At 41.8% G+C, this 25,868-nt stretch overlaps 1 protein-coding gene across 2 annotated transcripts in view; it reads right to left on the reverse strand.

Annotated features, from left to right (window-relative positions):
• Window positions 1–25,868, reverse strand: part of LOC124882845 (plexin-B2-like) — a 175,561-nt gene that overhangs the window by 48,833 nt on the left and 100,860 nt on the right. For both annotated transcript variants that reach the window (XM_047389424.1, XM_047389423.1), the window contains 6 exons: window positions 18,416–18,475; window positions 3,531–4,048; window positions 2,333–2,665; window positions 2,108–2,240; window positions 473–612; window positions 194–373 (listed from right to left, as the gene is read on the reverse strand). In XM_047389424.1, the coding sequence (XP_047245380.1) occupies window positions 194–373; window positions 473–612; window positions 2,108–2,240; window positions 2,333–2,665; window positions 3,531–4,043 (1,299 nt within the window). In that variant the 5' untranslated portion in view covers window positions 4,044–4,048; window positions 18,416–18,475. The remainder of the gene's footprint in view (window positions 1–193; window positions 374–472; window positions 613–2,107; window positions 2,241–2,332; window positions 2,666–3,530; window positions 4,049–18,415; window positions 18,476–25,868) is intronic.

The following is a 25,868-nucleotide window of genomic DNA, read 5'->3' on the forward strand; positions in this document are numbered from 1 at the left end:
TTAATCACCTGACTGTACATGTTGGAATATTTATGTTTGGGGAAAAAGAGCTAAAGCTAAATTAACATAAAACTATAGTTAAAAACTTGCATCTTTTTTTTTCTCTAATGCTTTTAGTTACAGGAGGAGAAAATGTGGCAAACAAGACAAGAAAGGAAAAGCTTGATTGAATGATTTTAAAAAGACCAGCTACCTCTCTGTTGGCCGTGCCCAGGAATGCCACTGCATGCCCCGTCTCCACGGCAACAGCCACAGCAGTCATGTGACCCTTATGGACCAGTGATGGCTCAGTAGTTAAGGCGAGTTCGGCCTTACTGGCCAGAGGTGAGGGCAGGAACTCGGCTCCACATTTGTATTCATCTGCCTTGTTTTGCTAATGAAAGAAAGCAGAAATTCAATTTAAAACAGGAGTTTTATTTGTGGCTCATATTTTTCAGTCCATTGTTTCGTCTTCTTTTAAGATGTTTTGTACCTTAGTGGAGCACGGTTCCTCTGGCTTGGAAGAATAAGGCGAATAAACCGCCATCTTGCCGTTGATTATGCCATGGTTGTTGTAACAGGCTCCTATGATCTCCACAAATTGATGGTTGATGAACTTTAAAGGGTACATACCTGCAAACAGGAGCAGAAATGTACTCATTTCAGTTTATCTTTGTCACGTATCAAACCTGAGACATATCAGTGTGATAAAACAGCAAAAACAAAAGAAATACTTTTTCACTGCACTGCATGTGCGGACATTTTTAAAGCGAGGTAAAAAGGCAGAAACAGGTCGAGGTATAACCAAACTTTGCGACTGCTTAGCGCCCTCTGCTGGCCTGGGGGTGTCTTGGAGCACAAATGTACCGGTTTTATGGACACCAAGAAAAACCTTCATAAAACTTTCTGCTGTTTGTGTCAAAGCTGGGACACTCCTCCAAAAACCTGATAACGTTTAATGGCTATTTAAGGTTCCCCCAAGTCAATAATTAGCCCAGAAAGATTTAACTGCAAGTCCACAGGTCTAATCCAATATCAGCCTGAATGGCGGGCTTGTTTAGCCTCAACCCAGATCATCAATCATCACATATTTTAACCTTTAACCTTTCAACCACAATTGCACAACGTTTAGACGAATTGCACTCACAGTTTCTTGGTCTATTTAACAGGAAAATGTTTGTGTAAAATGTAAATAAAAACAGAATAAAAATCCTGTTCAACCTACGTGCAATTAAATACACTACAATGACCAGATATTTCATGTTCAAACTGATAAACTTTGTTTTTTTGCAAATATTCACTCAGTTTAAATTTGACTTGTAGACTCTTTGTAGTGTATTCAGTTGCATATAGGCTGAAGAGGATTAGCAAATCACAGTTTTCTGTTTTTATTTAGGTTTTACATAATGTCCCAACTTCATTGGAACTTTGAGCTTAGCTCGTCCTCCCTGTTCTTTCCCTCAGTAAATGGGCCCAAAAATTAAATTCTGCTAGGGCCTCAGACAGGTCCTGCATGCATACCCAAAAGACCTCCAGCTGGACCAGCACTAAAAGGTGGTTGTAGAAATGTCTACAAGCTCTCCACACTTTTCAGATTGTTATGTTGAAAACCACATATCGCCCTTTTACTTCACATATATGCGCTGAATTGTGTTGGTCTGTCACATAAAGTCCATCAGATGTCAGCCTTGTTGCTACTGATTTAAGTTGATACGAATAGCGGAAAAATCAAACAAACGAATGGATTTCTGGAACAAATTCCTAAAGGAGAAGTAAATTAGATTTTTTCCAGTTTTCTCCAGATTTTGACCTGTTAATCAGACATTTTTAAACAGTTTCTGCACCACTGAGAAAAATGCCTGCTGGTCATAAAACATGATGAGGTTAATCCAGACTTTCTGGGAATGTAATTCAGTTTTTTCTCTGAGCATTGCTGCTAAAGATCAAGGCAAAGAATGCTCTTTGATTCAAAGCTCCTTCATCTGATCAGATCTGCAGAGCAAGCGACCAAATTAGCCTTTAGGAAACATTGTTTTTTCAGCTGCAGTTCTGAGATAAAACAGCAAATCAGGCAGGAAAAATATTTCAGAACCACTTCAGCAAACTGAAACAGGAAAGTGTCTCATACACATGGCTGAGGTGTCTTCATCAGAGGTGAAGGTGGTAAACAGAACTTTGTCGGAAGCTGAAATGGGTCCATACTGGATGGAGCTGCTCAGACTTTGGGCCAAAACTTCCCCTGCTGGTCCAACGAAAGCAGCCTGGAAGACCAGAGATGACAGATTGCAGCTCAGTCACTTTATTAAATCGCTGAGCAGAAGTCCAAACATTTAGACCATCTGATTCTCTATACCTGAACTTTGTTGTACTTGTTGGTGGCGCTGCAGTTGAGCTGCAGCTCGGTGTACGAGTAGTAGTGGTGATCGTTCTCACACATCCTGGAGATGAAGGTGAAGACCTTGTTGTCCTGCAGGCCGAGCGTCCTGGAGAACAGGAAGTAGACAAAGCCGTCGTCTTTAAAGGCGAAGCGGAAGTCGTGCAGGTACCGCAGGACGAAGGGGTTGGCCTGGACCGCAGAGGCATCGATGATGCTGTCGAACACCACCCACTCCTTCTCCTTCTCCTCCTGGAGGAGGCGGGTGGAGATCAGCTTGGTGCTGTCATAGCTGCCGTACCCTTTACCAACCTAATGCAGAGGAGACAGGAAGAGGAAAAACACTGAGACAACGCTGAGACTTTGACTGAGTCTATTGTCAAAAAATCTAGAGTCTATATTTTCTCAACATATCCAGGTTCAGACACACAGAACTGTGTAAAAGTCTTGAGTCATCACTGAGATTTTAGGTTTTCCATCCAGATCACTGATCATCAGTTTTCCGTCAATATATTTGTAGAAAAAAGTATTTTAATACCAGTAGAATCTGGAAATAGTTTTAGAATGAAAAGAAAAAGCCCCATTAAATGTAAGTTAAATGTAACTTTGTCAAAAGATCTTGTAGTTTTTTGGTTCTGGCAGGTAATTAAACATAAATTACTCAATTTTAACACCTAAAAGTTCAATATAATCTGTCCTGAAGCAGCAAGAAATAATCAATAGAAGAAGTGAAGGACACAGAGATTAAAGATATAAAGATGAAAAAGATTTTTTAAGGCCTAAAATTGAGTTAGTTAAAAAGACCTATCAGAAAGCCTGTAAGAAACGTCTAATCAAATATTAGTGGGGGGTGTATGTATATATTTGTACTTGAATGTATAATTTTGACACCATGAGGATTACAGGAAATCATTATAAATTTATAGTTGTGACCCAATTTCTTTTTCAAAATTACTGTAAATGTTTTTGCTATATAATCTTTTCACACTGGAAAAAGAAGAGTTCATGTAAATCAATAAAAACCCAAATTAATTGAAATATTTATACCCAATCCCCTCAGCAGAAATGCATCCAGACAACAAACTTTAGTTTAAATGAAATCAAAATCATTTTCTTTTTCTATTATTTTGGATAACTTGAGTATGAAGTGTGGGTACAGCTGGTGTTTCCTTCTCACCAGGAAAACCGGGAGGTTGTCGTTTTCTTTCATGAAGTATGACATCACCCCCACAACGGAGACACCCTCCTCAGCGCTCGCCACATACGACTTCTCCCCGTTGGTGTCACTGAAGTACCTCAGATCCTCCACGCTGCTAAGGTTCCTCAGCGAGCAGATGCCCCTGAAGAGGCTGCCGCAGACCACCAGTTCGTTTTTGGCCGAGTGAACCAGCAGCAGCTTGTTGTGATTGTTGGTTTCCACGGCCTCTTCGCAGGCGTCAGTGATGGGTGGCGTGCACACCCGGTCGTCCCGCTCTGGGCCCGTCTTGGCACGGGACTCCTCCTCCAGGTCGGAGTTGAGCTGGTAGAGGCGGTTGACTGCACCCACGTACAGCCGGCCCGTGTGAGGGTCGACCACCACGTTGTTGATCACCTTGTCGGAGGAAAACTCTTGGTTCCTGCCCTGACATGGACCGAGGAAAACTGTGACCATGGTAACCACTGCGAGCTGCCACACCCACCACCACTCCATCGTGTCTGGAAGACAAAAACATACAAAACCAGTTGGTTTTAAATAATTAAAGAAACTGAGTTTTAGTTTAGTGACACCTAAAGGGGAAATTTCTGAATGCAACAAACCTACTTACTGCTAGAAGCAGTTATAAAACACATTCTCATCAGCCACATCAGTTACAGCAACGGTTTTAGTAAGGCATAACAGCCAAGCTCCTCCTAGTGGCCAACATTAGTAAAATGTCTTATTTTTACTTAATATAGGCCCATTAAAATAAACGATCAAACTGATAAAAATCCTGATTATTAAAAGAAAATCAGTAAAAATTACGAAAATGTACTTAAAAAAAGGGAACAAGAAGATATAATACCTATGATGATAAATGAAAAAATAAAAACATGAATTAAGAGCATTTTTTAAGTATAAAAAATAATTAAAACAATTTAATTGAATGGGAACAAAAGACATAAAACAAAAGGAATAACTTTAAAAAGAAAAATCTAAATCTAAAATCTAAAGTTAAATCAAGATAACCTAAAGTGAGAAAAAAAAACTGTGGTAATACAAACACTGGTGAATGAATAGAGATTTATATACAAGCACATTTAAAAGGAGAAAATATTATTATTAAATACAGTAATTAAATAAATAAAATATAGCTGCAAATAAAAATAAAAATAAATGTTAATAAATCTAATGAAAACCTTTACACATGCTGAAGAAACCTATTACAGAAATGAGCAGGTCTGCAAAAATAACCACAAACAATCTGTGAACACTTTTCTTTACCAAACTGTCCTCTAATCAATCTCTCCTGAGTTTAGCTATAAAGGTGTTTTTCCTTAAAGGGTTTCAGCTGCACCAGTAGCTCCAACAGCAGCAGAAACCTGAGGAGAAACTGAGAGGAACAACAAACCAGAAGTAATAATGAGGAGCTTCACAGCAAACCCCGAACATCCTTTACTGGAGGAGCATCAGAGGTGGAGGTAACGAACTCATCGCGAGTCTTACTGACACGGATTAGATTAGAAAAGACTAAATAAGAAAGGGTGTGTCTAAAAACAAGAGACTGAGTGGAGCAATTAGCTGTCTGACAGAGAGAGTTTCTCCTTCTATTAGTCGGACTGGGGGTGTTTAATTATAGCCGTTGGCCTGTGGCTGTAAAACAGGGTTTCAGTAACATCACGTTGGCTGTAATAACTTCAACTAATTCAAAGCCGTGTCCAGAAAAACCTCCAGTTATTTACTTTGATTTTAAAATCTGGATCACAAAGCTGGTTCTCATTATCCTCAGCTTCCGGTCTGATGGATCCCAATCCTAAGAGTCATGCTGTGTTCATTTATTACTGCTCTTGTGGTCAGGCTTTTTACAGGCGAATCGCTCGTTTTTACAGCAGGTATCAGATAATTCTGACAGCTGGGTCAATTGGACGGCACATCCACTGTCTTTCTGCTCACTGCATATTGAATTCACCTCAGCGCCAGGGGTTTTATTACTGTGACGAGACTTATCTCCCTGCCCACCTGCTCTCCCAAATTACCCATCCACGGACATCAAGAGTCAGGAGCTTTTTTGCAATGCTGACTTTTGGAAAGAATTTCACACAAGACACACAATAACTTTTTATTTAATGCTGCAAAGCAATATATAATATGAAAATTGAATATACTGCTTCCCTTGGGTAAAAGGAAAACGTTTCTAATGTTCACTAAGCTATTCACCCAACTAACCTTCACACAAGGAATTTTTTACCTTTCTTTTAGAAACACATTCATGAGGTCAGACACTGATGTTGGACGAGAAGGCCTGGGTTGTATTCCCAACTCTAATTCATCTCAAATGTGTTCCTTCAGCTAGAGGGCAGGACTCAAACAAGTTCTTCCACATCAATTTCTATGTATTTTTAGATCTTGCTTTATGTACTGGTGCGCAGTCATGTTGGACCAGGAAGGGCTAAGGGCAGCTCCTTAAAATCACCCCCACGCCACAATCACGGTACACTTGACCCAATACAGTCAGGCAAGTGCAGTTCTTCAGATCACATATCTCCACTGCTCTAAAGTCCCATAGCGGTGTCGGACGGGCACCACTGCATCCAACACATTTGGATGCAGCTGATGGGCCAGGGGAACCTGGAGCTCTCTAAACAATGTTCTTGAGCTAATCCGACGGCCACATGAAGTTTGGAGGTCTGTACCAACTGACTCTGCAGAAAGCCTCAGCATCTACTGATCCCACTTGGTGATTTTCTGTTGTTCCCACATGTGGGAATTCACCGAGCTCCTGAGAACTTCCCATTGTTTCACTAGCGTTTGTTTGAACAATCTGCAGCCTGGGTGCTGAGGTTTATACACCTGTGGGCCCTGAAGTGGTTAAAACAGCTGAATTCAATGCTTTGAAAGGATATAATGGAAATAAGGTGATTTGAGTTTCCTCCTCAGGTTGGTTGAACTCAGCCTTGGAGATCAGGTGAGGAGCCATGCTGTCTGCAGTGGCGGTTCTTGCATTAATGGTGCTCTGGGCCAATTCAAATATAGGAAATTATTTAAATTCTGGGGGCGGGGCACATGCATAAACACGACTGACTGATGAGGGTTTTCTGGCTCGTGCACAAGAACAAAGAATGAACAATTCTTATTGGATACAAACAACAGCAGGAGCTCAAACATTTAGAGTTTTAGCTGTAGAAGACTCACAATCTCAAGAATGTCCTTACCTGGCCATGTCACGTTGCAGGATATTTTTAGTAGGTGAACAAAAAATATAAATTGTTCCCATTTATTTCTTGAGTTTAGGGTTTTTCACTTTAAATCATAAACCTTGTCCGTAACTGCCATTTGACCCCGGTCTGTCATTAAATGTTGTGCCTTTTATTCTTCTAACCTTAAAACAAGCCCAAAAACAGTAGGTCTGTTCTCCGTCTGTGCCTCTGTGTTCCTCGCAGGGCCTGTTACGGATCTGCGACATCAAAGGAGTAAAATCATCTTTGGTTTCTGAACAGGAGCTGTCTCTGTGTGCTCTGCAAGCCATCTCACCCTCGTTTCCTTTCTCTCTGAAGCATTTTTCCTCTCTTTTATCCTCCAGCTTGGGATCTTTAAGGATGACTGGTGTCAGGACTGGAATAAACTGAGTGTCGAAGGTGTGTTTGTGTGCTGCTGCTCTTCTTGAGAACAACAGATGGGATTTTATGGATGTGAAATGTTTAGATAAATCCCCTTTTCAGAGCTTGTTAAGGATGAGAACCTTGCCCCACAATATAAACAGAATTAAACCACTGAAAGGTTATTATAAGGCTTTAGGATAATTATTGCAAACAAAAAGGATCATTACCTAAGAGATCAGCAGCCTCAATGAACCCTTTGTGCCGCTGGTTCACCGTTATTGAAGCCATCTACTGTTTTTCAGGATAAAAAGGGTTTTTACAGAATGTAATAATGAATGGACTGATCTGACTGGTAAGGCTGAGAACTGGATACAACTCACACTTCCCAGTGGGTTAGGCAGAGAAATCACCGTGTTATGTAGCTTTAACGACGAGAAACAAGTGGAACCCGTTTCCAAAACGAGCCAAATTTTGTAGTAAAAATATGAACGTACAATTTTCATCTGTTGATTGATACACGACAAAAGGGGGGGAAACCCATTTGTACAGGTGGTTCCTACATGTTTTAAGTTTAAACTCCATAGTATGAAGACTCAATTTTGGATGGATGGATCTTTTGGAAAATGCGATGGGGAAAAAGTGTAAAAATACAACATTTTCCCTACTTTAGATATGGTCAGTCAATAAAATGATGTCACATACTTTTTCAGATGGTGTAAGGGCCTTGTTCTCTTGTTCCAAGGTGTAGCAGTTAAAATATTCCCCCAAAAATGCAAGGGAATATTTCTTCCAGAAGCTGATAGACCATCAAATGTTTCCGGTAGACGGATATGAGTAGTTTTTGAAGGAATACCAATATGCTGGGTAAGCCTTGATGCATATATAGGCGCTTACCGACAAGACGTTTGTGGTTATTTACACTGAAGACTGTCTCAGTCCACCATCCATTAGACACATGGTGTAAAATGGAAAGTGTCAATCATGCCCAGCCTTAGTGTGTATAGCCAGATACCCTCACTAATTACCACCTATTACGAATGAAACATAACCACCCCTTGATAAAGGACTAAAAGATAGGTATTACGACCAGTGGTCGTAGGGGTGTTTTTGTTTTTATAACCTTGTGTACAGGCTGCTGAAGTGCTCCGCTGAAGAGGAGAAAACCTTGCTCCGTTGTTTCGGCAGCTTGGCTGCGCGGGACTCCCTCCCGGTGGGATTCCCCCTTTTGTGTTCTTCTTCGCTGGTTGCTGGTGGAAGCGGATCTTCCTGGACGCTCAGTATTCCTCCTGCTGGACATCGCCGGGATATCCTGTGAACTGTCTATCGTCTGCTTCCGCAAATGCGCCGCCAATCATTACGGAGTCCAGCCTATATATACTCTCTACACCTGTCACCAAAAGGCGGCTGTAATTTAATCTGAGCAGCTCGCCTTGTGTGTTTGTGAAGCTCATGCTAGTGGTGGTATTTGTTGATTGTGGTAAAACTATTGATTACTGTTTAACCTGTCTGTTTTCTCTGGCGACTTGGTTAGAGCTGGCTGGCTTGTTATTGTTAGTATTTAGACTTGTTAAATAGGCATCAAGTCTAGGGTTTGAGCTCTTTTGTGTGAGTTTTGACTGTTTTCTTTTGTGCTACTGGCTGTTATGTTTGTTACCTCATGTTAGTGGTGCTCTCTTTTGCACACGTGTCTGTGATGTTAAACAATTACAAAGAAACAATATTCATTAGACTTCCCATATCTCCATTTTCTTTATGTTACTTCCCCTCCTTCACCCCTGGCAGAGCCGGGTCGTAACATAAGTGGGGGCTCGTCCAGGATCTTCCTTAAAGAGTTCCTGTGACAAACATAAGTAATTGTTTTTTTCTGTGACTTAGAAGTCTGAAGGTGTACCTGCAACTCATTGTGCTATTCAGTCAAAACAATGGCTCAGTTCAATATTAACCAGTTCTTGGAAAGCCCTTCTCTTGAACTTTTGGAGTGCTGTCGAAAAGAGGATTTAATACAAATAGCAACTCATTTTTCAATTTCATAATCAAAACAGCTCCTTAAAAAGGATTTGCAGAAACTTATTACAGAAAAGCTTGTGAAACTTGGACTTGTGCTTTCTGATACAGCTGATAGTGACTCTGTTCTGCCTCCTTGCACAGCACTGCCCTCTGCTGGCCTTTCTTCTGAGGAAACAAATAAGCCTCATGTCGATTCACCACTTCCAGAAGGGGGTACTGAGGTAGGTGCTGGGAATCTAACTCCTTACACACTTCCTCGGTTTGATCCTCTTTCTGATGCCAGTGATTCGGCTGGATCAAAAGCCGACGCTCGGATTAAGGTCCGACTCGCTAGATTGCAACTTGAGGCCCAAGAAAAGGCACAAAATAGACAAATCCAACTAGAGATTAAAAAGTTGGAAATTGAGGGTGAAAAGGCTGCGAGGCTCCGCCAACTAGAACTTGAATTCCAGTCTAGAGTCGCCGATTCTGCTGTTAAAGCGAGCACTTCAACGGGTTCTGTTGATTTTTCCTCTGTTTCGTCTAAAAATCAACCATTTGATATTACAAGGCATGTTGCATTGGTCCCTGAATTTAGGGAAGCTGAAGTAGATTGCTACTTCCCAGCATTTGAAAGAATAGCACAAGCTTTGCACTGGCCACCTGATGCCTGGCCACTTCTACTCCAATGTAAAGTCTGTGGAAAAGCCCAGGAGGTTATTGCAACCCGTCCTCTTGAAGATTCTTTGAATTATGACAAACTTAAAGCTGCCGAAACGATGGAGCAGGGTTTTCTCCTCTTCAGCGGAGCACTTCAGCAGCCTGTACACATGGTTATAAAAACAAAAACACCCCTACGACCACTGGTCGTAACAATAGGGGAAAAATGTGGACCAGGATTTACCCTTCCAGCATCTCCCTGGCTCTTAATTCCAAGACTCAATAGGGATTAGTGGATATATGTCCAGGAAACCCAAATAAATATGGTGAAACCAGATTTCTTCCCATTTCAAAAGTTGAACATTGCTGTCTTCAAATGACTGTCCCTATGCCCTGAGATTTAGATGACCCAATGAATCTTCACCTGAAGAGCTGGTTCTCTCTCCCTTTTCTGTGTGTTGTGTTTCTCCAATACATCCTAAAGACAGGTGGTTCTGATTTGTTCCTAATAATTAGAGAAAGTGGCCTCAGATTTCATCTTTCTAACACCTACTCTACAGCCTTGACTCGTCTCCATGGCTGGTTTTACAGCCATTCACACCTGGACGCATGTGACCAAAACAACTGACACATTGTCAAGTGACAATGACCCAACGCTGAGGTCTGGGCCAGTGAGTCATTTGACCTTAATGGACCCATTAGTGACCTTAACAACAATGTTAGTGTGAATGTTTTGACAACTAATAAGCCTGATATTTTCAACACATGGTCAGAACTGAAGAAACCTTTTGGATGAGAGGTCAAGTGTCTTTAAATAAAAAAGAGAAGTCCAGCTGCCTTCCAGCTAAGCACTAAGGATTGTCATTTCGTGGATGACTAAGATCTACACCAGATGATAGAGATGCAAATCTGTAACAATAAGATGATTTTGAATGTCTCTTCAGACAAGGCACCGTTTTGTCCAGTTTTGGTGAGCCTTTGTAAATTGTAGCCTCAGTTTCCTGTTCCTAGCTGACAGGATTTCTGCATCTCTCGTTGATCTGCTTCAAGGTTCCACATACTGGACGTTCAGAGATGCTATTCTCCATACTTTGGTTGGAACCAAGTGGTTATTTGAGCTACTGTGACAGTTTAAGTAAATAGGTACAGAATGGTTAATGGGAATAAAATGTGAGCAGGAAGAACCAAGATGAGCCGTGTGGGTACGGAGTGAAGGTATGAACTAGCGAAAGTGGAAAAGTTTATTTTCTGATTTTCTTAAAGAAGATAAACATTTCCATAGTGGGTCCCACTATGGAATAAGCGGTAACAAATGACTGACTGACTGACTGAAGATAAATATTTCCTCTGCCACCCAGTGGATGAAGTACTGATAAAAATATTTGTGTAGAAGTATCACCTAATGTTTCTTTATTTCCAGATATAAATTGCTAGTATTTATCAGTCAGAAGTCTGACTTAAGGCTTCATGTGTTTGGGTTACCAGACACTGGAAGGGAAAAGTCTGCCAGTAAATCCTGCTTTTAAAAGTCCAAACACCAGCAAGCCATATTTGGTAGAAAACTGGAATAACGTACAAACATAGTAATGGAAAACTGGTATCTGCCTAAACACACAGGTCCAAACAGTCGTTAAAATCCTCGGTTCATACTTGGTGAAAGTCAAAAGCGCTGACTGAAAATTTAGGAGTGAAACCAAATCCAGGAATGTCTGTTGAAGCTGCAGCCAGCTGAATAAAGCCTTGCAGATTTTCTCCCTCTGTCTAACCTCCTTAAGCCTTGTTCGTTTCAATCTTCTCTTCTTCACTCGCATGTCTCTGTGTGTTTCTCTGTGTGTGCACGCCTCCTTCAACATCCCAACCCGTGGGAACGAGTTCTAACAAACCTGCCTTTCTGACACTCGACATCCCCCGGGACAAAGCAGATCTGAAGTCATCCGTGGTTTGAGTCTGTTGATTGAATGTCTTTCTTTCCTGTCTGCCTGTCCAAGTGCAGCTCTGACAATCACATTTCTCTTTAAGAAAAACACACATTTATCAAATGCATTTGATAAATGTGGTTAAAAGTCTATTTGCTGCCTGGAGAGGTTTCAGATGTCTAATAATTTCCCCTGAAGTGATGCAATGCTGCCAAATCTGTATGGCTGGATGTGTACCAGAAATGAGAGGAAAGAAGGAGACTTAAAAAAAGGATTGGATTAGACCAGAACAGTTAACCCAACAGCTTTGCCGTACATCTGCAGTCATCAGGATAACAGCTTAAAGTTGCGTCCAGAACATTCGAAATGCAAGAAGACGAGGAACTGCTGCAAAGTTGCACACATATGTACAAAGAGATTTACTCTGCAAATAATGCTGCTGCTGCTTTTAAGTATTTCAGTTTGAGCTAATGAAGCACAAACCCACACAGGGTAATAATAAGACAATCACATGGCTGGCTGCAATGAATTCCCATTCAAAAGATACAAATGGCAACAAATGAATGTTTGAATTTCTTTAGCTAATCTGTTGCATCTCAAAAGATGCATGTTTGGGTCCAATCAGATGTCACCACTGTTTGCAAGGACATTTACAAGTTGATTCCAAGTAACAGCTGTCGCAAGATGGCGACAGCAGTTAAAACAGAGCTAAACATTTAAAAGGCACCAAGAGGGAAGAACTCGTTCTTGTGAAAAGAACACGGCCATTCTTGTAGAGACACACCTTTCTTTATGCAACCTAAACTTTTTAAATGTCAACCCCTCTAACAATCACTTCACCAGTCAATGTGTACTAGAAGCACTGAAACCAGAAATCCACTGCTGTTGAGCCCCACTTCACACCTACTCACCACCTCCACCTTGGCAGTTTCTAGGGCTAGAGCTGCAGCTGGACGGTGTCTTTGCAGCCAAAAAACAACTCATCATAAAATGTACCTAAACTTTTGCTTTAGTTTGCTCCAAAATGTTCTACAGGAAAGGTTTCTTCTTGATGTGGGACTCTGAAAGGCTCTGATGCAGAGTGATTTACATTCATGCCCACCGCTGGGCGACATTAGCCATTCATGACATCAGGCCAGAGGAACATTGATACTGATTGGCCAGAGCTAGAGGGATGTGAGTGCTATGATTGGCAGAACCCCAGGGGGAAATTGACTTCTTATTGGTGGTAATGAAGAAGCCCGACGAAGAGCATGGCTGAAAGAAAGTGGGCATTAAACTAAAACAGCAAACAGGGTGGACACACACACAGCAGGTAGATCTCATCTATCAACACCCACACATGCAATCTTTTCCATCAGTCCCAGAGTCCACAGCAGCGTAACACAATTTACACTGCAGAGACAACACAGTCTGGAGGAACAAACTATATTCGAGGTGTTTCTGAGAGGCTCATGAGAGGCCTGGTGTACCGAGACCAAAGGAGAATACATTTCTTTCACCACAATATAATCCAATTCAGACGGACTGCAGGTCGCATATCTGTGGTTTTGTGTTGGAAGAATAACCCGACAGACAGCAGAAACCAAATATAAACAGGAAACATGAACAGTTGCAGGCTGGAACCTGGGATAACAGAGCAGAGACTCCTGCAAAATTCAACTAGTGTAATGAAATGCTGCTGAAGAGCCATCCCATCAATAAAAAGCATAGATATGAGGAAATCCTGAACAGTCTGATCAGGATTGGTTTGATCAAACTAATCCCTTGATCACTTGCCTCCTGAGACGTTTCCTCCTGAGCAGAGCTTTTCATCCCTTGTCCCTCAGACCCATTTCAAACATTTGGACTGGTTTATTTTCTTCTAAACATCTAATTCACTTGAAAGTATTACTGAAACGATTCCTCGAATGATTCGAGGACCTCGATTACTAGGCAGACAATTTGCCTCCAGGCTTCGTTAAATTCTGTTGAACTATTCGGCACACTGTGTCCCGGCCAGGCACAACGCTCCCACTTCTGCTAATAATAGCCAACGCTGCTGATATGTGGATACCAAGTGTGGTTATCAGCTATGGAGGGAGACGGCGAGGGGCAAAACGAAAGGTAGAGAAAACAACAGAAAGCATCAAAAGTGTGGGATCACTTTAAACTCAACAGAAACAGAAACACAGGACAGTGTGTGTACCGCAAAACTGAGATGCTGCAACAGCCGAGGAGGAAACATCCTCCCCCTCACGTCACCCTCCACCCCCACTATTGGCACTCTGAAGGTGGAGTTTAGTACAGAACATGGCAGGTGAACATATAGCTGAATCTTTCTAGTATAAAGTATTTATCAGCTCTTACTTCAGTCTGGCTGCATCTCATTAAGCCAGTGACACACATTAGTAATGTTTCTTTAGAGTTTTAATGCAGAAAGTGTACAGAAACACATTATTATCATCTTGTGTTGCTAATTGTAGTTAGCACCACAACAATTAGCAACTCCAGCGGTTTTCTCAGTTTGTGTGGACCTAGGCAGCTCCAAGCTCTGACTGAAACACAACAGATGTATTGGAAAGATGGGAGGGATGCTGTGCTCCTGTTTAAATTCAACATGTGGCCCTTTGATTACTTTACTAAAGTCAAACTGGGTCTTTTCTAGATAAAAATATGTTGCCCCTATTACAGTCTGTGGCGATGAGTGCAGTTTCTTTAGGGAGTCCAGTTTTTCCCTGGCTCTGATAAGAAGAGAAGAGGACTAACTGAGTGGAGGGGAAATGGTGGGCATGGACTGATAACAGTTATCAGCAAGAAGGATGGACAGCATATTTGGTTCACTGGTTCTGGTGGAAGAAACAAGAAAGGTGATATCTAAATTCAGTAGACCATAAGTTCTCAAAGATAAGAAAATTAGGATTAAATGACAACTAAAATGCTGGGGGGGTTAATGGAAGTTGGACACTTTTCAGTAAAATGATGAATAAATCAAAGGCTGCTATTTATGAGAGGTTCCTGTTTAATTTATGTCAAAATTCAAGGCAATTTAGATATTAATTTCCAGAGTCATTTTTAGCCATTTTTAAAGTGCATTATACATATACTGTAAAGACTTCTACAGTAGTCAGGCTTTAAAAATGGACCCTGCAAAAACCAGACAGGCTTGGATGGACTCCGCTATAAATAAATGCGGAAAATACAAATACTTCTCCACAATTCATATTATAGAAAAAAAAGCATTACATTTCTTGTTAATTTCCAGCCATTTGGAGGGAAAAGTGGGAATGCCATCCCAACTGGAATGTACGAGGTTGGCAGCATCATGCTGTGGGGGTGTTTTGCATCAGGAGGGACTGGTGCACTTCACAAAATAGATGGCATTATGAGGAAGGAACATTATGTGGACATTTTAGTAACATCTCAGGACAGGAACGCTTAGGGACAAATGTGTCTTCATGTGGACAATGAGCATGTTGTCAAATTAGTTCCGAAGTCAATGTTTTGGAGCAGAGCTGAAAAGGTGTGTCCACACACCTGACCCGGTTAAACCGGTTCTGTCAGGAGGAATGGGCCCATTATGTCTTTTTTCCAGTGTAAATATCTGGTTTCATCTGTATGCTCTCCATCTGCAGATAATAGAGAATTCATCAACAAACAGCAAATCCAACAGATTTTGCTGTTCAGCTACTCTTGATTCGGGCCGGTATTTATTCTGCTGCATCGTCTCATTTTGTCTGAGCACATTTAAAGAAATAAAAGGCAGGAGTTCAACACTGAAGAACATGACAGGAGGGTTAATGAACTGGATGGCCGAGAAATGAAAAGATGGAACAAACCTGACAGAAAACTTATTACAGGAAACAATTCATTTATGTTCCTGCAGCTTCTGCTAATAAATCAAGTTTTAAGGAACTAGTTTAAAGGACAGCTAGTGTGAAACATCAGGGTCACCAAGGGCAAGTAAGTGACATCTCAGAGAGAAGAAACGGTGTCGGGTCGGCACCAGAACAAAGACTGACTATTGGGAGGAGAAAAATAAAAACAGAGGACCAATCCGACCAGTGACCCAACATGGAGGGAAGCCAGTTAACCAGTTTAATGCAAGTTACCATGTTTCACATGATACACAGGTTTTTAGGCTATTCGAAGCAGGAAAACTGTAGTTATACGATAAACCTATTACTCATAATGGACGGAAAAATGTTTAGGATTATTGTGGCCCAAACGGGCATCAGAACCATGGTAATGAAAAACCTTTTAGATATTAATATATACAGTGATTATTAACATAATCCATTAAATGAGTTAAATACAAAGAAGAAATATGTATGTGCCAGCATCATGAAGACTGATGCAGACAGGTCAGGGAAAAGGTTCTGGAGAAGTTTAAAGCAGGTTTAGGTTCCATCATCTGAACATGAAAACGGGCCTACGACTGTAAACCTACCAAGACATGAATGTCCACCTAAAGGAGAGCATCAACCAGAGAGGCAGCTAACGATTAATTGTGCTACAAATGTGGCCTTTATAGAAGCGTGGTGAGATAAAAGCTATTTTTGAGAGAAGGTCATACAAGGTTCCCGTTAATGTTTGCTGCTATCCAAGTGGAGAACACAGCAAACATGTTGAAGATGATGCCCTGCTCAGATCAGACTGAAACTCAACTTTCTGGCCTACACAGAAAAGACTGTGTGGAGGAAAACTAACACTGCCCGTCAGCCTGAACACACCATCTCCATGGTGAAACATGGTGGTGGCAGCATCATGCAGTGGGGATGCTTTTCTTCAGAGCTGCTGGGAAGACGGTTGGAGCTAAATCCAGGACAATCCTGGAAGAAAAAGTTGCAGAAGATCTAAAACTGGGTTGGAGGTTCACCTTCCAGTAGAACAACAACCCTTAACATACAGCTAGAGCTGCAATGGTTTAGATCAAAGCATATTCATGTTAGTATGGCCTAGTCAAAGCCCAGATTTGAATCTAATTGAGAATCTTTGGCAAGACTTGGGGTATTAATACTTTTGCAGGGTTGTGTAGGACTTCTAAAGTTCTAATTTCTCTGAGCCTCCCTGCTTCCTGGAACAGAGGTCCACCTCGAAATCACAAGTTTGTTGAAGACATAAAAGCAAAGAAATGAAGTGTGATGGATTAGCAAACTAAAGTAAGTCTCCAGCCAGTACAAATATATTCTCAAAGCACTTGGGAACGAAGCAAGATCCATGGACAGCCTGGAAGGACCGGTATCAATCTCCTTAAACAAATATGACTTTACATCAGAACACAGAAGAGCCAGATGTAAAGAGAAGAAAATAACTTGATCCCAATTCATGTCAGTAAATTTGCGTACAGATTGTTCTGTGGTATCCTGGTGTTGGACTGGGCGATTAACACCCACCAACAGAACACTTCCCATTAACCCGACAAAGACATGCTGAATGACACTACGCTCTGCTCGCCAACAGAACCTTTTGCTGCTTTAATTATCTTCAATACCTGAGCAGAGTTTCCAAAGCCAACACATCTGTCAGCGCCCCCATCAAAGCAGCAATAGAGGATGTTTTTGTGCTGCTCATCACGGCCCGTTTGCTGCAGCGTTACGTTCGGCTCACGTGGGAAAAGCTGTCAGAGCGCCCCGACATCTCTCTGCAACTCCTTTTTAAGTCCTTATGATGTTATGACTGAAGCCTTGTGTAGACTTGGCTGGATCCAGATCCTGATGACTTACGTTTAACATGAAAAGATAAAACTCAGATCCAAAGAGAGTAAAAAAAAAACCCATGGCTGACAGGTGTTCTGTTGCTGCGTTTAACTGATCAAAGGATGTCTGGGTTGATTTGAGCTGAAATGAATGAATCGGCTCCCTGGATTTCATCAAGCTGGATAAAATCCCTCCATAAGACTAAAATAATCTGCTCCAGGTGGAGCTTTTTATTTCCCTGCTGAAGAACCTAAAACATGCATGTCTGAATGTCTTGGGAAACATTTAAATGCTCTGATAATGTATAATTAATGAAGATTACTGGTGCAAAACGCTTTTAATGGGTCTATGAGTCAAATATGCAACATGAACCTATTTTTAAGTATCTACAGCGAAGGATCTTATAGAGCAGATCAGCTGACGTTCAGTTTTGGTCAGAAATACAGTGCTGCCATCTTTATTTCAGCTGGAATAACATTTCCAAATAACAGCTGGCCCACTCTCTGACCCAAACCAGGTCCAGTAAAGTCTGAATCATCACATATTTGTCTTTAAACGTGTGATGATATCAACTGTGCATTGAGAATGGAGTAATACAGTATAAGAAATATTACACAATGTCTGTTTCTGGGAGTAATGCTCTGTAGCGGTGGGGGTCTAGTGGTAAGGGACTCCACAACCTCCAGGCTGTCACTGTGGAAACTGCGTCATCTCAGTTTGCAGAATCAGAGAAAAATTATCAATTTTGAGTCAAGCTAACAGTTGCTTCCACCTACCCCTGGAAAATCCTCAGTCCAAACTATTCCAGATGTGTTCTGCATAAAATCCCTTCTTCTCCTCCCACCTGTTCTGCTGCTTCCTGTTCAACCATCTAAAGCTTTATTACCATCTCTGCTGGAGCCGAGCGTCACTGAGTTAGCCAACAACAATCCTGATTATATTTCAATATTAACCACAACTTCAGAATGCAAATTAAAACAACTTCAGATAATCTTCTGATGGAAAAAGCAAGAAGAAATTAATTTAACAGTTGGATTATTATTTACCTTCTAATTCAGGCTAATCACAGATTCGGTCTGAAGGGCAGCGTAGCGCAGGAGTCGAGCCTGGGAAAACACAAAAAGAGGAAAAATTAATCAGAAAAACAAACAAACAAAGGTGTTCTGGATGATTTAGGAAAAACTTTCTGGTAAATTCTTAAATTATAATCAGTTCGGATGCACTGGAGCGAAGGAGAAGGGAAATGATTGAAAAGTTAAATCAGTGGTTGCAGCCAATCCTGCAGATTTCCAGCTCCTCTCTGCAGAGTAAAATCCTTTTTCTGAACGCAAAACTAAAAGGAACTTTACATATAAGCCAAATCATCACTGCTTGGACATTTGGAGCTCTGTTGAAGTTCAAGCGTGTATTTTTCAAAACAATTGTAAGTTTTTATTCAAGTTGACATGAAAAGTTAAGGAAATTTTCTTAAAGTTACATTCTGTAGCCCCTGATGACCTCTACCCACACAAATAGACACATAGGCAGAAAGGAAGAAGGAAAGAGCTCCCCATTAACAAGGCAGGCTCTGTTTCAGGGTCTGTTTGTAGAGCTGGAGTAAAGATGAATGTGTGAGAGAGAGAGTGATTGTTCTTTGGAGCCAGAAGACAGAGATATGGCCTTCATTCCTGCTCAGATTAAAGGATTTAGAGCCAGAAGGCTTATTACAGATCCAAAGGAGAAGAAAAGAGGCAGAGCTTGCCCTCCTTTTCTCTCTGTTCAAGGCTGATTAAAACAAAGATAACTCTCCCTCCCAGGCTAAGGGTTGCTGGAGGCACACACACACGGACTCATTAAAATCCGGCCGTAACAATGATTCCTCTGAGCTGTTAAGGATTTTAACCTGTTGGACATCCAACACATTTACAATGCATGCTTTAAAAATACTTTAACAGTGACTGAAAAAGATGCCTGACCAACATCTACGATACTGGATGAGAAGAACAGCTTTTAAACACGGTCCATCATTTAAATTCAGGTGAAGGCTGGTGGACATTAGCCCGTTCTATTCGTTCCTAACCCAGGCCCAGATGTGTGTTTGAGATCACGGTTCTGTTGCCCAGCTGCATCCATGATTCAACCATCTAACCCAAACTGTCCTCCTCAGAAGGAAGCAAAGATCCAGGAACCACCAAGAATGGAGCCTTTTGTATTAAACCCTGGACATGGACCGACTCAGACAAGCCCGGTGGAGTAATGAGAACTGGTAACGAGATTCTGATCTTTGATTTCTCTGGACCTTCTTTCACATCTCTACAGGTCCACAGTGTAAAACCTTTTATTTGCTCTGCATCGACTCCAGTGGAAATTAATTCAAGCATCTATTAAATCAAGCCGGATATAAACAGGTTTTAATATGTCTACCAAGATGGAGTGTTGTATTATTTCTCCCACTTAAAGCAGCTTTTAATTATGAAGGGAAAACGAGGAGGAGGAAGCGGTGTAGACACCACCAACACAGTGTTGAATTATGGAGCAGGAAATGTAGCTCTGTGTGAAGCAGATTCTGCTGATGTTCAGTCTGTTTGCATCTGAGTATCTGTGCAGTGTTTAGCTGAGGAGCCTGGAAAGATCAACCAGAGGACTATAACTCCTGTACTTATTCACAACTAAACATCCAAACTGCCAGCAGGGAAACACGGCATTCAGGAAACATTCAGCTTCTTCTTCTGCCAAGATCAGCAGCTAAACACCACTGGCTCCTAAACTAGGAGTCGGGATCCCAGTGATCTAATAAAACACACAATGGAGTTCTGGAGTTCAGCTCAGGATTCAAAATACGTTTTAAACTTAGGACATATTTTCATCAAAACTGATCAGAACCTCAATCAGTGGATGGATGGAACTGAAGAAGGCTATTAGGTGAAAGCTACAACAACCCCAGTAAGATGAGAACTGTGAGCTTAAAGCAAACCAGTAGGAAACTGGTTTATTAAATCTGAAGAGTTCAGTGTTACTCAGATCAGGTTCTGTTACAGAATAAATCTGATTCTAGCTCCTGCCTCTCAGAACATGTGCATTCAGCCAGTTTGGATAAGTAACCCAGGAATCAGGAAGAAGGCCCAAACAACACGGGTTCTGATAAAGATTTATTAGAGTAAGAAACATCAGAAGTTAGTTTAGTGACAAAATAAAAAACAAATATCTGCAGACCGATTCTTAAACTATTAAAGATGTTAAACTAACGACACAGCGAGGAATCGAACGTTTCACCTCCTAGACTTTACGCCAACACTGACAGCATGTGTGAGAGCATCAATATCAGAAAGAAGAAGAACCCCAGAGATGACAACAGTTAGGAGAAGAATGACGTGAATAAAAATGTGTATTTATGAGCTGGAGAGAGATAAAAGGGAAATAAATGAGGTGTCAGTGAAAGACGGAGATCTATCCATCTGAGTCGGTGTATTAAGGTGCTGAGAGGTTCAATCTGAGACACGATGAGAGCTAATCCCTAATGAGAGCAGGCCTGGAAACACACACTTTGTACCTTCAAACCAGGGCCAGAAACGGCCAACTGGGTGAGACCCAACAGCCATTAGAAGGGTCTCACTCATGGTTCTGGTTATGAGGCCGGGCATTTTTGACCAATCTTCTTGGCACAACTGGTTGGTTGAAGTCGCAGCTTTGGGAGGGTGCTGACCAAGAAAGAAGCTCCTGCTTTGAGGTCAGCAGCTTCAACCTACTCTGAGATCTGAACGGTCCAGATGTTTGCCCACAATGAGAAGCAGTATGTCTGGAGGCTTTCAAACCTCAGAACACTAAACAAACTGTTAAGCATGGTGGTGGGAACCTGATGCAGTGGGACACAGTGGATGGGACAACGAAGGAGGAGGACTACCTCCGAATTTATCAGCTTCACCTCTTGGTAAAACCAGTTTCCTTTCATCACGTTGGGTCAGATTGTAGAAACAGCTGGGCTGCTCCCTCTCCTGGATCAGTTTAGGGCCCCCATCAAATGTGGGGCCTTTGTCCTCCCTCCCACACTACCTGCCGGTGGTTGGAGTCTCTGCCCGCTGGTGTACTTGTGGTTCTCGGTGTCTGGGGCTGGGTGCTTTGGTGTGTCCTGGCTCACTCCCGGTGGCTGCTTGCCGGGCCTGGACCCCTGGGCTCTGTCAGGCCTCTGCTAGGGGAGTGATATGTCCCGGGGTGTCGGGTCTCTGGGTTCATGGCTGGATCTGCTCGGGCGTAGACGGCTGCCAGAGGGGCCTGTGGACTCGTCACTGCAGCTCCCTGGGGCTTCTGCACTGTGGCTGCTGAGTGGTTCCCCTGGGACTCTCCTCTGCTCCTCTCCAGGGGGGTTACAGTAGTCCCGGCGGTGGTTCTCTTGGGGTTCCTGTGCTCTGGGGGGCCTTTGGATGTCTGTGGCTCAGATCTCCTCCGTATCTGTCCTGGGTCCAGGGGGGGCGGGTCTGTGGCTCCTCACACTCACTATTGCATATTTGTATGGAGAAACCTTATATATACAAGCGCGCTCACCCTCAGACCCACAGGTGCTTAGATTCAGGTGTTAACAGATACTACATTGAGCCGCGTTTACGGCTAAGTACATCTTGCACTGATAAGTACCGTGCACTTTTTGGTAAAAAAGCTGTTATTGTGAATGTTTCTGCAGACGTAGAAGCAAGCAGGGTGTTATCTTGTATTCTCTTCATCCTTCTTTCTTTCCTCCATTCTATTCTCCTTGTCTCCCCTTTTCCTTTATGCCCCACCTCTCTCTCGTTCGTGTTTCTTATTTTTTCCTTCTCGTTTCTGTCTCCGGGTCTGTAACAATGAAATAATCCCAAAGCAGTTTCTAATAAAGTTTCTGCTTATGAATATCAAGCAGACCTTTAAAGCGTTAGCCGTAATGCTCCACTTGTGAAAGTAAATCCGTTGAGCTTCTTCTTGGCACTCAGACAACAATCCTGAGCGCTACTCTGCCGGACAGGACACAGTTAAAAAATAACACAAAAAAAAAAGATAGAGCTGGGTTGCTTCTACAGAACAGTGATACCACCCACAGATCCAGATTGGTTGTGGGACGGGTAAAGCAGGCTAACATTAAGCTTCTTCTTCCAAACGTTTAGAACATTAACGGACTATACCTAAAAACCGGGTCTGTTAATTTTACCAACAACAACAACTAAATATCAGGCCAGAATGACAGCTGATATTTAACTAAATATCAGTGGGCGTGTATGTATAATTTTGACCTGGTGAGGATTCGATTTTTTTTTGCTTTCAAACGTTAAGACAGCTGGCTGTTGTATGAATGTTTGTGCAGGGAGGACGTCAAGTTTATGCTTAATTTGTGCAAAACAATCATAATACAGAATTTTATGGTTTTTTTCTCCACATAAAAACTGATTTTATTTCTGTTTTTAAGAGAAACAAACGAACAGGAACGCCTTTGAAAAATGGCGTTCACATGCATAACCGCAGGTGTGTTGTACCTGCTGAGAGAACCAAATAAGAAGCATCACAGCGGGCCACACCTCCTGCAGCGACACCCTGCAGTTACCTCACCCTACTGCTAATTAGAAAAGAGCTGCTGGAACATCTGATAATGTGTGAGCAGACACCAGTTATGGAGTGGTTCATGTTGGTGGCGCGTTTCTGTAGAACCGTGTGGTGAGCGTCTCCACCCAGCCTGGTCCGACTGAGCCGTCTGACCGCAGTAATCTGAAGCGCTGCACATTTAGCGAGATAAAAGAGCCAGTAAGATAACAAGGTGAGCGTGGGAGATCGAATTAGGTTTAGTAGAAGAACAGAGGTGTGTGTGAGTGTTTTATTCTGGCCCACACACACACACACAGCTGACTGCACAGGATGTACAGCAGGGATGTTATGGCTAGGGGCTGCCTGTGCACAGTCTTGCTGTTTGCCCTGTACTATTATACCCCACAACACCCAGCTGCAAGGAAGCTTTCACAGGAAAACCTGAAGTCAGAAAGTGTCCAATGGAGAGTGCTGATTCATATTCATGCAAAGACGCTGCAATGCAAAAACACACAGATTCTTTTTATCCATCACAGGTGCCCCACTGGATGGGAAACGTATAAAGCTGCTGGTTAACAAGCTCAAACATTACGAATCATGAAGTTTTATCCGCAGCTGCATGAGGAACCAGGAGTCCTGCAGCTGATTATCTGACTCCAGCAGATCTCCACATTCTGGTGTTCATCCTTAAAAAACTGGTCAAAAGAAAGAGTTCGACGAGGGAAACCTATCTTTGTTCCAGTGAAATAAAACCAGAAACTGCAGAAGCTGGGTCAAATCAAAAGACTGGGGTAGAGATCTGGCCCTGGTTGGGCGTGACGGTGGAGCAGGAGTAGAGCGCACGATTCATGTCCTCGACGCGGCTGTCATGGCCCGTTGACCTTTGCTGCAGGTCTTCCCCTTCTCTCTCCAAATTTACTGTCAGTTCACTCAAAAAAAAAAAGGAAAAATAAAGGCCACAAGTGCCGCAAAAAACGTAAAACAAAAAGATCTGGTCCAGATAGGTTGGTGGTACCTTCTGGATGGACCCTGAACTGTTGAGGGACTTTAAAAGTAGAAGTGAAGTGGCAGATAACTGGTTGAATATTCCCAGCTCGGTTTTCCAGTCATCTCTCACTTTAAACTAATCAGCGGCTCATATTTTCTGTAAAGCTTCTATAGTATAAAAGGAGTAATCAGCATACAGCATTTAACCCAGTTATGATTGTGGGAATGGAAGTGGTAACTATCATCACAGTGTTCACATTTAAATTCACTATTAAAATCAGCAAATCTTTGCGGAAATGTTCAATCAATTAAATGAAGCAGAGGGTCAGTGGAGACGGAGGCAGAAACACTTCCCTCCATCTAAGGATTTTAAACACGTAACATTTTACAGACTGAGAATCAATTAGAGGACGCCGCTGCTGCTGCTGTGTTTGTGTTGTTAATGGTCGTCTACTTTAGTAAATGTCTTGTAGACTTTTAATGTATTTTGATAAGAATTTAACATGAATGTATTTGTTAAAAAAGGCACATTTTATCATGTCTTTTCTTGCATCAGGCTCTAATGTGTGAAAAGTAGGCATTAGATGTTTTCCCACATATTCATCCTTTGTCGGCGGACCCACATGAGGGGTTGGCTGGTGAAAAACCCAGTCTTAGTCTCAAAGTTCCAGTTAAAGTCCAAGTAGACTTTAATGTTGCTTTTCATGTTTACATTTGTGACAGTAGCACAGAAACAACCAATTAGCATGTAGATATTGTCTAATGGTTGTCATAGAGACTTGGTGACCCCCCAGGATGCCACAATTTGCTGCAGTTCTCCAGCATTGAGCTCCGGATATGTTGTGTGATGAAAGATGAACTCTGGTAGTGGTCCAGTCTCGTTTGCCACAGTTCCAGTTGGTTTAAACTGTCCTGTTCTTACTCTAGATATGGGCTCAGCGGTATCGGTCCGATTTTTTAAAATTTCTCCACCACACATATCCTCGTTTGGAAACAAGATGCATACAGATTAATGTAATCAAGCATTTACTGCTTGTCTGCTTTTACCATCTTTCCTTTACATTCAACTAAAGTTTGTTCAGGCTTTAAGAAACTGAAATTATTCTTGATTAAACTATCGTCTAATTAAATCTCAGTGGAGATTTAATTAGACCTAAGTTTATTCTTTCATTTCTTATTTTCTGCTCTATGGATATTTTGTAGTTTTTAATTTCTTCTTCCTCAACTGACTTCTCCTTTTCTGAGCGTGAACAAACGCAAGCAACAGGAAAATCTGTTCTAGACAGAACTAATGTTAATATGTTAAAAGGAAAAAGGGTTAAGTCAGTAGAAACCACCGATTTGCTGATGAGTACAGAAAGGAGAGGAGGAGCAGCTGGGAATAAAAAGAAGCCTAGGCGGAGAAGGTCGATGTAAATGTTCGTTAAAGGTCCTCGCCTTCAGGAGGAAAATCCTAGAAAGTGGTGGAGGCGACAAGTGATTAAAAACAGAAAAAAGCAGCACATCAGCAGCTGTGTTGGAGCTGCAAATCGCTGAAAAACATTCATAAAGAATGAATTTGATATGACAATATAGGGTGTTTAAGCTCTGCAGAGTACCAGATTCTGCCAACACAGCAGCAACAAAGAAACAATATACTCAGCAAGTAATTTAAAAGTCAAGCAAACAAGATGCTAATATGAAGAGAAAGAAAAAAACATCCAAAATTGAGATAAATATTCTAGCTGTTTATAAAGGGATCTGGTCTGTATGAAGTTATATTTGGATGCGACACTAAAATGCCTGAATGGAGGTGAGATAACTACTAATCAGGTCTGACTGAACTGATTCCCATCGCGCTGCCGCCACCCTTCATTTCAGGCAGAATGGGAGCAGAGAGGAGGATCTCTTTAGTAAGCAGGAGTCGGAGTTGCAATATTGAAACGATTTCACTAGGAATATAAAGTGATATAGACTCCAAGTGCCACAGGGTCTTTTAATATAAAGTTTCTC

Source organism: Girardinichthys multiradiatus, chromosome 17 (assembly GCF_021462225.1).
Source record: "Girardinichthys multiradiatus isolate DD_20200921_A chromosome 17, DD_fGirMul_XY1, whole genome shotgun sequence".
In the NCBI taxonomy this organism is placed as follows: Eukaryota; Metazoa; Chordata; class Actinopteri; order Cyprinodontiformes; family Goodeidae; genus Girardinichthys; species Girardinichthys multiradiatus.